Source organism: Rhamphochromis longiceps, linkage group LG23, assembly GCF_057381845.1.
Source record: "Rhamphochromis longiceps isolate RC_006_pf linkage group LG23, R_longiceps_female_GT1.1, whole genome shotgun sequence".
Lineage (NCBI taxonomy): Eukaryota > Metazoa > Chordata > Actinopteri > Cichliformes > Cichlidae > Rhamphochromis > Rhamphochromis longiceps.
The window spans coordinates 181309-193978 of NC_140578.1; the positions used below are offsets into that span (position 1 = coordinate 181309).

General features: G+C 44.2%; 1 protein-coding gene across 2 annotated transcripts in view; it reads left to right on the forward strand.

Annotated features, from left to right (window-relative positions):
- Positions 1 to 12145, forward strand: part of usp13 (ubiquitin specific peptidase 13) — a 35034-nt gene extending 22889 nt beyond the window's left edge. For both annotated transcript variants that reach the window (XM_085399194.1, XM_085399193.1), the window contains 5 exons: positions 1243 to 1386; positions 7211 to 7380; positions 9465 to 9657; positions 10002 to 10086; positions 10374 to 12145. In XM_085399194.1, coding sequence (XP_085255320.1) covers positions 1243 to 1386; positions 7211 to 7380; positions 9465 to 9657; positions 10002 to 10086; positions 10374 to 10470 — 689 coding nt within the window. In that variant the 3' untranslated portion in view covers positions 10471 to 12145. The remainder of the gene's footprint in view (positions 1 to 1242; positions 1387 to 7210; positions 7381 to 9464; positions 9658 to 10001; positions 10087 to 10373) is intronic.
- Positions 12146 to 12670: the final 525 nt, after the last annotated feature.

Consider the following 12670-nt stretch of genomic DNA (forward strand, 5'->3'; position numbering starts at 1 on the left):
GCCCCATAGCATGATGTTTCCACCCCCATGCTTCACAGTAGGTATGGTGTTCTTGGGATGCAACTCAGTATTCTTCTTCCTCCAAACACGACGAGTTGAGTTTATACCAAAAAGTTCTACTTTGGTTTCATCTGACCACATGACATTCTCCCAATCCTCTGCTGTATCATCCATGTGCTCTCTGGCAAACTTCAGACGGGCCTGGACATGCACTGGCTTCAGCAGCGGAACACGTCTGGCACTGCGGGATTTGATTCCCTGCCGTTGTAGTGTGTTACTGATGGTGACCTTTGTTACTTTGGTCCCAGCTCTCTGCAGGTCATTCACCAGGTCCCCCCGTGTGGTTCTGGGATCTTTGCTCACCGTTCTCATGATCATTTTGACCCCACGGGATGAGATCTTGCGTGGAGCCCCAGATCGAGGGAGATTATCAGTGGTCTTGTATGTCTTCCATTTTCTGATGATTGCTCCCACAGTTGATTTTTTCACACCAAGCTGCTTGCCTATTGTAGATTCACTCTTCCCAGTCTGGTGCAGGTCTACAATACTTTTCCTGGTGTCCTTCGAAAGCTCTTTGGTCTTGGCCATGGCGGAGTTTGGAGTCTGACTGTTTGAGGCTGTGGACAGGTGTCTTTTATACAGATGATGAGTTCAAACAGGTGCCATTCATACAGGTAACGAGTGGGGGACAGAAAAGCTTCTTACAGAAGACGTTACAGGTCTGTGAGAGCCAGAGATTTTCCTTGTTTGAGGTGACCAAATACTTATTTTCCACCCTGATTTACGAATAAATTCTTTACAAATCCTACCATGTGGATTCATGGATTTTTTTTCACATTCTGTCTCTCACAGTTGAAGTGTACCTCTGGTGCAAATTACTGACCTCTGTCATCATTTTAGGTGGGGGAACTTGCACAATCGGTGGCTGACTAAATACTTTTTTGCCCCACTGTAAACCTCTGACCTACCTGAGCAGGTGCTGCAGCTGCTCTCGACTTTGTGACAAACTTGGCTTTGCTGTGCAGCTCTGCTTGCTTTAGCCAGACTCATTTCTCTCCTTGATAAATCATCCCTCAACAAAGATGCCTCTGCAGGCCCGACGCTCCTCTGCTCTCTTTGTTTAATGAGTCCCACAGAGGGAGTCGCCACAAATCTGTTTGGCTGTTTAGACTCAAGCCACTGCTACTGTTGAATCAGCAACTGCATGTTTTAGTTATTGATGCTGATTTGTTGTGTCCCCAGCTCCAGAAATAGACGAGGCTGCAGTAATGCAGCTGGCGGAGATGGGCTTTCCGCTGGAGGCCTGCAGGAAGGCGGTGTACTACACGGGGAACATGGGCCCTGAGATGGCCTTCAACTGGATCATAGCCCATATGGAAGAGCCAGGTGAGCCAGCATCACGGCACAATGCACCGAGGATGGAGGATGATGTCGTGGTGGAGTGTGAAATTAAACATGTCACATGACCTCTACAGTCAGAAGTTCTGTACAAACATTTTTCTCAGTTCAGGGCTATAAACATGTTAGTGCTGGTATCAAATTACATGTTGGGACTTATTTGCTTTTTTTCACACATAAAATACTAAATAAAAACAATACAAATGCATTTTTTCCACAATGTACACTTTATATCACCAGAAGCACGCACCCACCCAAATCATTCAGTTCAGGTGTTTCAGTCACTTCTGTGGCTGCAGGTGTGTAAAGTCAGCTGCTGCAGACTGCTTCTACAAACAACTGTGCCACGAACAGGTCGCTTGCAGGAGCTCGGTGAATTTCAGCGCGGCGCTGTGATAGGACACCACCTGTGCAGTCCACTCGTTAAATTTCCTTCTTACTAAATATTCCACAATCAACTGTTAGTGGCGTTATAACAAAGTGGTTGCAGTTGGGAACAACAGCAACTGAAGTGGAAAGAGAACTCCTCTGTGCCGAGTGTAAAGTTTTGTGGAGGAGGAAATTCTTAATGCTTCGACATGCCAAGATGTTTTGGACAACTTCATGCTCCTGAATTTGTGGGAACAGTTTGGGAACGGCCTCTTCCTGTTCCAACATGACTGCACACCAGTGCACAAAGAAAGGTCCATAAAGACGAGGATGAACACATGTTAGGTTGAAGAACACGACTGGCCTGCACAGAGTCCTGGCTTCAACCTGACAGAACAGCTCTGGGATAAATTAAAGCAGCGACTGTGAGCCGGGCCTTCTCGTTATAGTGTGTCAAAGTGCAACTAGTGTTTTAAACCTGCAAACATTCACAGCGAGGCTTCAAGACAGCATGGTGGTGATACGAAATGAGTGTGGGGAGAGTGCTGAGGATTCAAGGAGTAACTGTAATCCAGACAAAGGTAGAAATACTAGAGACAAGTAATAGAAGAGCTGCAGTGAAAACAGACAAAGTTTAGATGTTGGTCAGATTACATAAGATGTCTGTGTTGCATGTTTTTATCCACATATCAGCCAAAGGCATTTCCCCCACTGTGGTGCTGACAGAATGCATTACACAGACAGGTACGTTTATTTGTTGGGGACCTTTTTAAACACAGAGGTAATTGAAAGTGAGAGACGCATCACATCTCATGTTCTTCCATTGCATGTACTGTGTTCTTTTGTGTGCTGCAGGTGCTTATCTGTGCTCACCTGCGTGCACAATCGTCTCCAGAAACTTTGTCTGGACTGACTTTGTGTCTTTGTGCTGAGATGTTCCCCTGAGGTGCAGACTCACGTTTTTATTTCCCTGGTTGGCTGTAAAGGGCCTCTCCAGAGGAGTTTTTAAATGGGCTTGATGGATCTACAAAACGGGCTGCATTCAGGCTCAGTGACATCAGCTAAAGGGTCCGATCCTGCACGGAGGTTCTTTCAGCTTATTTTGGTTTGACAACTAAACCGCTGTTCACCTAATCACTTTAGACGCCGCAGTGAATATAAACAGCACGAGGGCTTTAAAGACAATGTGACACGGCCGTAGTTTAAGACTTCACATGCAAACATCTGCTCTTCTGTTCGGCAGCCTGACAGAGCGGCGTCTTTCTGTGGTATAAACACATCTGTATAGGAGGCGAGCAGAAGGACGCAAAACAAGGAGAACGAGACAGAGATGATAGGGGGAGATAAGTGGTGCGCAATTTAATTTATGGCAAGCAGAGTAATGAAGGCTGTGTTTATGGCCAACAGTAAGTCGTTCTATTGGGAGTGTCCTTGTTCCTCAGCGGTCATTGTGCACCTTCAGCAAATTCAACTAAAAGTAAGAGAAGTGTGTTGTACTTAAAAATGAGTATTTCCATTCCATGCTCAGTTTCACTGTTCAGCATATGTAAAACGTTCACCAGATATAAAAGTAATATTCCTTTGATTTCTCTTTTAAAAAATCTGATTGGCATATAGTTCATTTTAATGCGTTTAAAATAGCTACAAGTTGAAATGGTGGTTAGCGCTTTACTGTATCACAGACAGAAGCTCAAATATTCGGGTAAGCGTTTGATGACGGTGCAGGGAGGAATAAAACTCCCTTTTAGCAGAGAAACCTCTGGCAGGGCCAGGCTCAGGGAGAGGCAACCATCTGCTGCATTCAGCTGAGGCACCGAGGGTAAAAAGGGAAATGATGAGCATGGAGAGACAACAGACGACAAACAATAATAGTATGACAGTAAACACTGGGCTGGCTGGTGGAGCCAGTAAAAGCAGATGGTAAACAAGCAGCTCTGAAGCCAGAGATACCTGCAGGAAGGGACGGCGAAGACAGCGAGGGACAAACGCTAACTAAGACAAAGAGTTAATGATATGCAACAGTGGCATATAAGCTTGTGGAGGCTGAAATAGAGTAGATGGGAGGTTTTCAGGGACAGACCCAGACAGCATAAATAAGATTCAGGCTTAAAGAGTTTCTAATCCTCATCTTAAAGGCAGAGAGGGGAGTCTGTTTCCCATATCCAAACTGGGAGCTGACTGGGAACAGGCCAGAAATCTCTGCATAACATTCAATTCAATTCAATTTTATTTATACAGCGCCAGATCACAACAACAGTCGCCTCAAGGTGCTTTATATTGTACAGTAGATCGTATAATAATGGATTCAGAGAAAACCCAACAATCACATGACCCCCTATGAACAAGCATTTTTGGCGACAGTGGGAAGGAAAAACTCCCTTTTAACAGGAAGAAACCTCCAGCAGAACCAGGCTCAGGGAGGGGCGGGGCCATCTGCTGTGATTGGTTGGGGTGAGAGAAGGAAGACAGGATAAAGACATGCTGTGGAAGAGAGACAGAGATTAATAGCAGATATGATTCAATGCATCATGGGAATCCCCGGCAGCCTACGTCTATTGCAGCATAACTAAGGGAGGATTCAGGGTCACCTGGTCCAGCCCTAACTATATGCTTTAGCAAAAAGGAAAGTTTGAAGCCTAATCTTGAAAGTAGAGATAGTGTCTGTCTCCTGAATCCAAACTGGAAGCTGGTTCCACAGAAGAGGGGCCTGAAAACTGAAGGCTCTGCCTCCCATTCTACTTTTAAATACTCTAGGAACAACAAGTAGGCCTGCAGAGCGAGAGCGAAGTGCTCTAATAGGGTGATATGGTACTACAAGGTCATTAAGATAAGATGGGGCCTGATTGTTTAAGACCTTGTATGTGAGGAGCAGGACTTTGAATTCTGGATTTAACAGGAAGCCAAAACAGGAGAAATCTGCTCTCTTTCTAGTCCCTGTCAGGACTCTTGCTGCAGCATTTTGGATCAGCTGAAGGCTTTTCAGGGAGTTTTTTGGACTTCCTGATAATAATGAATTACAGTCGTCCAGCCTGGAAGTAATAAATGCATGAACTAGTTTTTCAGCGTCACTCTGAGACAGGATATTTCTAACTTTAGAGATGTTGCACAAATGGAAGAAAGCAGTCTTACATATGTGTTTAATATGTGCGTTGAAGGACATGTCCTGGTCAAAAATGACTCCAAGGTTCCTCACAGTGTTACTGGAGGCCAAGGTAATGCCATCCAGAGTAAGAATCTGCTTAGATACCATATTTCTAGGCTTTTCAGGGCCGAGTACAATAACCTCAGTTTGATCTGAATTAAGAAGCAGAAAGTTAGCGGCCATCCAGGTCTTTATGTCTTTAAGACATTCCTGCAGTTTAACTCATTGGTGTGTGTTATCTGGCTTCATGGACAGATAGAGCTGGGTGTCATCTGCATAGCAGTGTAAATGTATGCTATGTCTTCTAATGATGCTGCCTAAGGGAAGCATGTATAATGTAAACAGAATTGGTCCTAGCACTGAACCCTGTGGAACTCCATAATTAACCTCAGTGTGTGAAGAGGACTCTCCATTTACATGCACAAACTGGAGTCTATTAGATAGATATGATACAAACCACTGCAGTGCAGTACCTGTAATACCTGCAGTATTCTACCTTTGATTCCTTTACAAAACAACAAGCATATTTGCACTAAGGGAGGAAAGTGCCAATAGCAAACATAAGACCTTTTCAGATATGATTGAGCTTTTTTCTGTTTAAAAAATATTCAGTTCTGCATTTTACAAAGAGAAGCTGGTACTGGAGAAATATGATCAGCCTAGTTCCTGCTAGTACTCGTGCTGCAGCATTTTTTTTCACATTTACATCCTGATAATAAGGACAGAAATCTAGTTCAGAATACACTAAATGAACAGAAATACTGGACAAGCCACATGTTACACTCACAGGAGCTTTGAAGCTCGCAGTTACTGCGTCAGCAAAGCATTGGTGGCAATTTCCCATCAGGGACAATAAAGTTACCATTGACCATTTTGCACTCTGCACTCAGTGACTCTGTAACTTTACATGGTCACCCACTTCCTGGCTGAGTGGTTCTTCAATGCTTCCACTTTGCAGTAATACCACTTACAAGGTTATCGTGGATTATCTAGTAGGTGACTTGTCGAGTCGTTGGCGTTCTGTTACAGCATCACGCTCAAATTCAGTGAGATCTTCTCTTTAGAACAGTCCATTCTTTCACAAAGGTTCGCATGGCCAGGTGCTTGAGTTCATACACCTGTGGAACTGAAAACACTAGATTCAAAGATTACAAGGTGTGGCCTAATATTTCTGGGAGCCTGCCTTGGAAATACACCAGCCTGATTGGATGAGCAAAAGTACAGATGGTTGGCTTGATGGATGACCAATAACTTTTGTCTCTATCGTGCAGATAGATAGATAGATAGATAGATAGATAGATAGGTGCCTCATTTTCTCAGTACTTCAGCTAAAGGAAAGTAGTGATAGAGACCTGATTTACATGCAAGTCAAAGAAGACCTCTCTTTCAGGAAATGGCCTGAGATTTCTAGCAATGGTATTGGAGGTTAAGTATATGCTGTCCAGATAGTGCATAGATGGTGTTTCTGAGGCTTTTTGTGCCAACTAGTTTAGTTTAGTCTGAATTGAGAAAGAGGAACATTACAGGTCTACAGTCAGAGGTATGAATTTACCTTATTTGAAACCCGAGACAAAGAAAAGTGAAGTGTGTCAGTGAGGTGAGCGGCCACGCTCTGCCAGAACAGCTCAAGTGACTCTAAAAGTCTCTGAAAGGGAGTCGCACACTTTCTTTCCCCTCATGTTGTTTGAGGGGGGTGTGCACTGCAGTCTGGTTTCAGATCTCCCATTGGTCTTCACTTTAGTTTAGATTTGGTGAAACTGAAGGTTGTAGCATATGATTCACATCATTTTCATACTCACTGAATTACATGGAGACTCGTCACGAAGGGTGTTGTGTTTGGACCATCCCTGCCAGCCCCACAGAGCTGGAGTCCCTCAGCGTAGGGTCCAGGTGTTTCCTGGTGTTCGTTGCCAGCCTGTACATCTGTTTGGAGAGGCGTAAGCACCTCAACAGATCAACACTCGTGGTGTGCAGACCCCCCCAAGCAAACCTGACTGTGACAAACAATCCACAGGGTGCATTTGTGTGTGTCGTTTCCACTACAGAGCATCGGGATGCCTCCCACACGCCCTCCTAACGTGACCGTTTGCTGTTTCTGTGTTTGAAATATTCTTAGTGCCAGTTAGTCACACACCAGTCGGACGTCTGTGATCAGCTTTAATCGCTTTACAGTTTGAATTAGCGTTGTCTCTAGAAAATGCGACCTTTGACCTCCAAAGCAGAAACGCACAGTAATTAGGTTAAACATAAATGGGAATGTGCTGCATCATTATTTTTTCCTTTGTCTCTTTTTCCTCGCAGACTTTGCAGAGCCGCTCACTCTGCCCTCCATGATTGATCCCGGCCCCTCCGCCGGTGACAGCCCCACGGGCGCCGCCCTGCTGGGCAACTCGCCCCCCGAGGAGAGCATTGCCATCCTTACCTCAATGGGCTTTCCCCGCACTCACAGCATCCACGCGCTGAAAGCCACGGTCAGTCTTCTGCCCACTATGTCCACTGGAGTCTTTCTAGCCACTAGCACAAAAAATGTTTAAAATACATCAGATAATTATTTTGGTAATTATCCAGGATGTCTTACAAATACCATTTTGTGTGACTGAAAAGGTCTTCTGCTGCAGTTCGTGAGAGCAGGGATTTGTTTTAAACACGAGGGGCACCCGACGGCCTGTGTGGACAGCGATGGTCAGCCTGTCTGAGCCGATAAGGTGGTGCCTGTATCTCAGCCTGTTTAACATGCAATACTTTACATATTTATATAGAAATAAATCAGAGCCGAGGACGGAAATCTGGACGACAAAGAACCACCCACGCGCTTCGCTGTCTCTGATGGGTTCGGGACAAAAACACAGCTCTGACCTCCAGGCACCATAAATGTTGTTAGTTTGAAATGCAAGAGGAAAGAAACTCTGACAATTAGTCATTCATTGAGTCATTAAAACGGGTAACAATCAGGAAAATACGGCCTGTAAACCTCGAAGAAACACTGAGCAAATGGAACAATGTGTCAGGAGGTGAAGTTGGTGTAAGGCGGCGTGGTGATTTTAAACAGAGGGCAAAGTGCAGATGTGATTGGTCGTACATGTCAGAGGGATTAGAAATGTCTGCATTTAGCTGTAATCCCAGCAGCCTGTCAGGTTTAGGAACGGCTCACTGACACTTTAACTCGCTGTATCATCACATAAGATTCACTTTGAATGCATTCATAGTGTTGATTTATTTTTTCAATGAGTCAAGCGTGATACAGTTGCAGTAAATCTATCAGTGTTGTTTTGAAATGGCCTCTGATTCTCATCTTTCAAAGTGCGCCCTCAGCAAAAATAGCCCAGCAGACTGTTAGTCAGACGCACAAATAGACACACCAGGCTTCTCATCATCAGTGAGCCCAACTCGCTGCCTGCCTCCGTGTTGTTGAAGTGGAAAAAAGCTCACGTTGGTCCTGAGGGATGGAGGTGTGAAACAGAGAAGCGGTCTCAAGTCTTGGTTCATTATTAGCACAAAATTAGGAAGAAAAAGAGAGTTGCTCTTCAAGCGCAGTGACCCGCCCGGCAACATCAGGCAGCTTAACTCCTCATCATCCCGACATGCTCCTCACGCTGACATTCCCCAGGCATCACATCTCTATTTTGGACCGAACGCAAACATCCTCTGTGGAAAAATGAGCACAGGCAGATGTTTGCGTTCACCTTTCTAGTAAATAATTGTTCATTTAACACGTTCCTAAAAGTGAGACTGCTTTTTATGAGGAGTTTATCCAAGATGCACTGGAGCTGTGGGGGAAAATAAATCCCCCCAAAATTCAATCATCAGCTCTGGTTTTATTCCCACGAGTACTGCTTCTACTGTCACTGTTGATTTGAGCATTTCAGGAAATAATTTTTCCAGGAAAAGCAGAAATATTTGTGGGTGTGGTTAAGGATGTAGAGCAGGTCATCCACTAATTGGAAAGTTTGTAGTTTGATCCCTGGCTGCTGCAGCCTGGACAAGATGCTGAACCCCGAATTGCTCCCAGTGCATTCACTGGAGTGTGAATGTTAGAAAAAAGCTGCTTGTATGAATGTGTGTGAATGAGATAAAAGTGCTTTAACCTCCTAGGACCTGGCGTCCACATATGAAGACATCACATTTTGGGTTATTTAGACCAAAATACTCCATTTTGCTCTACAAAGGCCTGAAATCCACTCACGAGGACATTATACTGCTACTGTTCTATCAGAATTTTAAACAAATATCCTCATGTGTGGCTCCTATTTTTCATAAAAACTCAAATAATGTAAAAAAACAAAATCTGGTAATTCTTTGTTTTTACATTCATTGGGCCCCAATGTGACCAAATATCAAAGAGAAATAAAAATGCATGCCGTGGAAGAGTTCGGGTCTTAGGAGGTTAAGAAAAGCCCTTTGTATAAGAACCGGTCCATTACCTGGTGAGCATGTTCACATCTGCATGAGAAGAAGAGATTCCCTATGGTTCTTAGCATTCCTGGGATATTACGGCCTTTTTAGTTCTGAATGTCAGCGAGCTGACCGTGTTTGCGCCGCTTTTGGCATTTTACAGAACAATAATCTTGAACGAGCTCTCGACTGGATCTTCACCCACCCGGAGGAGGAGGAGGAGAGTGATGCCCTTTCAGACATGGCTGACACAGAGCCCAATGACAACGCCTTCTCCAACGCCAACTCGCACAGCGACTCCACGCTGTCCCCAGACGGAGACGCGTCGGGCCCCAGAGTCAAAGACGGACCGGGACGTGAGTGACTCTGCACGACCGCCGCTCCGACAGAAACATACTGCTTCTCTGCCCTTGAATTTAATCTCGACATTGTGAGCGTCCACGGGCCATTTTAGCCCCAGTCAGGTCTGATTATGACGCGTGCTGTACCCACGTGCTGCTGGGCACTGGATTTCAAGGTGTAGCAGCATCAAAAAACAATTTAAATTCCTTCATTTTATCCCCACGTGCTAAATACATCACCTGTTTTTAAGTTAAAACTGAAAATGAGCACTTTATTAGATAATTATCACTTTAATTGTTTTTCTATAAATATGCGTTAGTTTGTCACTCACTGACTTTGTTCTTCTTCTTTTTCTAAGGATATGAGCTCTTCGCCTTCATCAGTCACATGGGAGCGTCCACGATGTCTGGACATTATGTTTGTCACATCAAAAAGGAGGGACGGTGAGCGGCACGCAGTGTTTCATGTTACAGAGCTGACGACCTGTCACAGAAACATCTCTGATGTCTCATCTCGTTGCATTAACTGTGTACAGATTTATTATTGTTTTTAGTTCTACGATAGTTCACCAGTCTGGCTGCGTGCTGCTGGATCATAACTGAGCCTGTTTCCTCTTTACACTGAGTAGAAAAAGAATAATGAACCCATTAAATCTTTTCATTCAAATTTGAGAAAAATGACACTTTAAAAGCATTTGTGTGAATTTAATGTGCACTTCTCCCGCCTGCAGGTGGGTGATCTACAACGACCACAAAGTGTGTTTGTCAGAAAGACCTCCAAAGGACTTGGGCTACGTCTACTTTTACCATCGACTGTCGAGCAGTTAGACCGCTGCTCGCTGCGCCGTGTCCTTTAAATAACCACAGACCCAGAAGACTGGCAGACAACTGTGACGTCTCAGTGGGAACGATGGGATAACCTCTCCGACCAGCTGCTTGCCTTATTGTGATGTCATTCTGGAGCAACCAGGAACTCTGGTCAGAAGGGAAAGCGATGTGCTTTTTGTGTATTAGTGTTATGCTTTAAATATCAGTGTTTGTGTTCAAAGAAAGAACATGTCTTTACAGTGTTGGTACAGAGGGATCTGTGCAATTTCTACGATTGTGCTCTTTACACGAAACAACGCCACATATCAACTCTCAGTCTTTCTCCTCTTCTCTGCCTTCAGTCACTGTGCCGTTTTTTCTTTTTTCCCAAAGTGGTGCATTTTATAAATGTGTACTTAAGTGCAGTGCTTCACTGCCAGCCCTGCTCTGAAACTGCAACAACAAACAAGAAGCTCCTGTGCTGCAGGGGGCTTTGCATTGAATGTTTTGAGAAACTGGAAAGAGAAGAGGAGCGCGATGCTCCTTCCACAGTGCAATCCCAAGTGCTTCATGTAAAACATTACAAATATGAAGCGGAGCAAAATTCACTAAGAATGAAAAGGTTTTGGTTTTCCACACATGGAAGTCACCACGTGAGTTTCAGAGTGATAAATGGGCATTAACTCGATTCGTCCCGGTTATGCTCGAGGCCGACGTGTACGTTTGTCACATTTAATGAAAAACCTTCAACGCCCTGATGCGCCGGCTGTCAGGATGTTAGTGTCATTTCTGTCCCTGTTGCACTTTTTGGACTTTTTCCTGTACCTGCACTGTACTTGCCAGTCACAAACTACCAGGACTCATGTCTGAAGTGCGGCACTGCCAAGGAGATTATATTCATTTGATTCGATCTAATTAAGGCCAGCCTGGCTGTCCAGTCGTCCCTGTTCAGGGAGGTTGCATAGTAACGTAGGTGAACCTTTTGTGTACATAATTTTTGCTCAAAGTGCAAAATATCTGCAAACTCGACATAACTGTTACTGGGCTGCACCTGGCTCCCGCTGGTTCTTTTATCACTCTGACAGATTCGGACTGTAGCCCAGAAGCTAAAACGATTGTTTCAGGCCATGTAAGTTTGAATGTTTTTGTCTAGAGCAATATGCACTAATAACCAAATCTGCTGTTGAACAGCTGTACGAGAACAGCTGTACAGTGACCGTACCTCCTCTGAATGTATACACTCGTGGTGCTCGCTGCAAACAAAACACTCAGACATGACTGTGATGCTACAGCGGGCCACTCTTTAGGGCCTGGAGCTGGTCTAGCCTCCAGCTCTCTGCTTTATCTGCTCAGTAATATTCATAATGTGCAGGATGGATTAAACACTGTGCTCTTGACTGTCAGTATCTCCATACTTGGCTTCATATCTTTATTTTTATTCACGTTTTATTCATCTCGGAGAGCGCAGTCTGCTTCCGGTAGCATATTTGAAGGTGGAGTTCTGCTCAAATTAATCGTAATTTATCAAACGTTGAATTACAGTTAATTATTTTAGGCTCTCGTACTCAAAGGGAAGACGTGCTGTTGACAAAGAGAGTAGAAAAGAAAAGCAGAACAGCACCACGATGGTTTCTACGGGCGTTTTTCATTGACACAGACAAAAAACACTAATGTAATTTATATAACAAATCCATATGACTCCCCTTTAACAACACTGTGCCTCGATTTCCCTGAGCAAATCTTAGCCTCTTACCAGAGAAACTGTTTGTCTATGCATTGGGGAATACTAAACATCTCTATGCAAGTCTTGTGTTTGTGCCTCTCGTCGTCGCTGAGTGAGTGACAAGCTTTTGCCTAATGATGGGTAGCTGTCTCTGCTCCTCTCGTGGTCCCGGCTCATTGCCGTCTTTCTGTCCTCGTCTTTCAGCTTTCTCTCCAGCTCCGTCGCTTCCATTCTTCTCTACCTTGTTTAAAACGTAATGGTTCATTTTGTCATATAAAAAAGGTTTTTTCCACTGTCAGCATGTTAACTAGAGATGGACATTTAGTCGTCTGGGTTGTACCGTTGTACTCTTGTGAGCTTCATTCTCTTTTTCTCTCCATTTAACTAAATGTCAAAAAGCTTCTTGACCTGTTTCTAATCTTTCTGCCTTTTTTGTCAGTTCTGTAGTTTTCATTTCAGAGCTCTCCTTGAACTGATTATTTTAAGCTGACTTTTGTA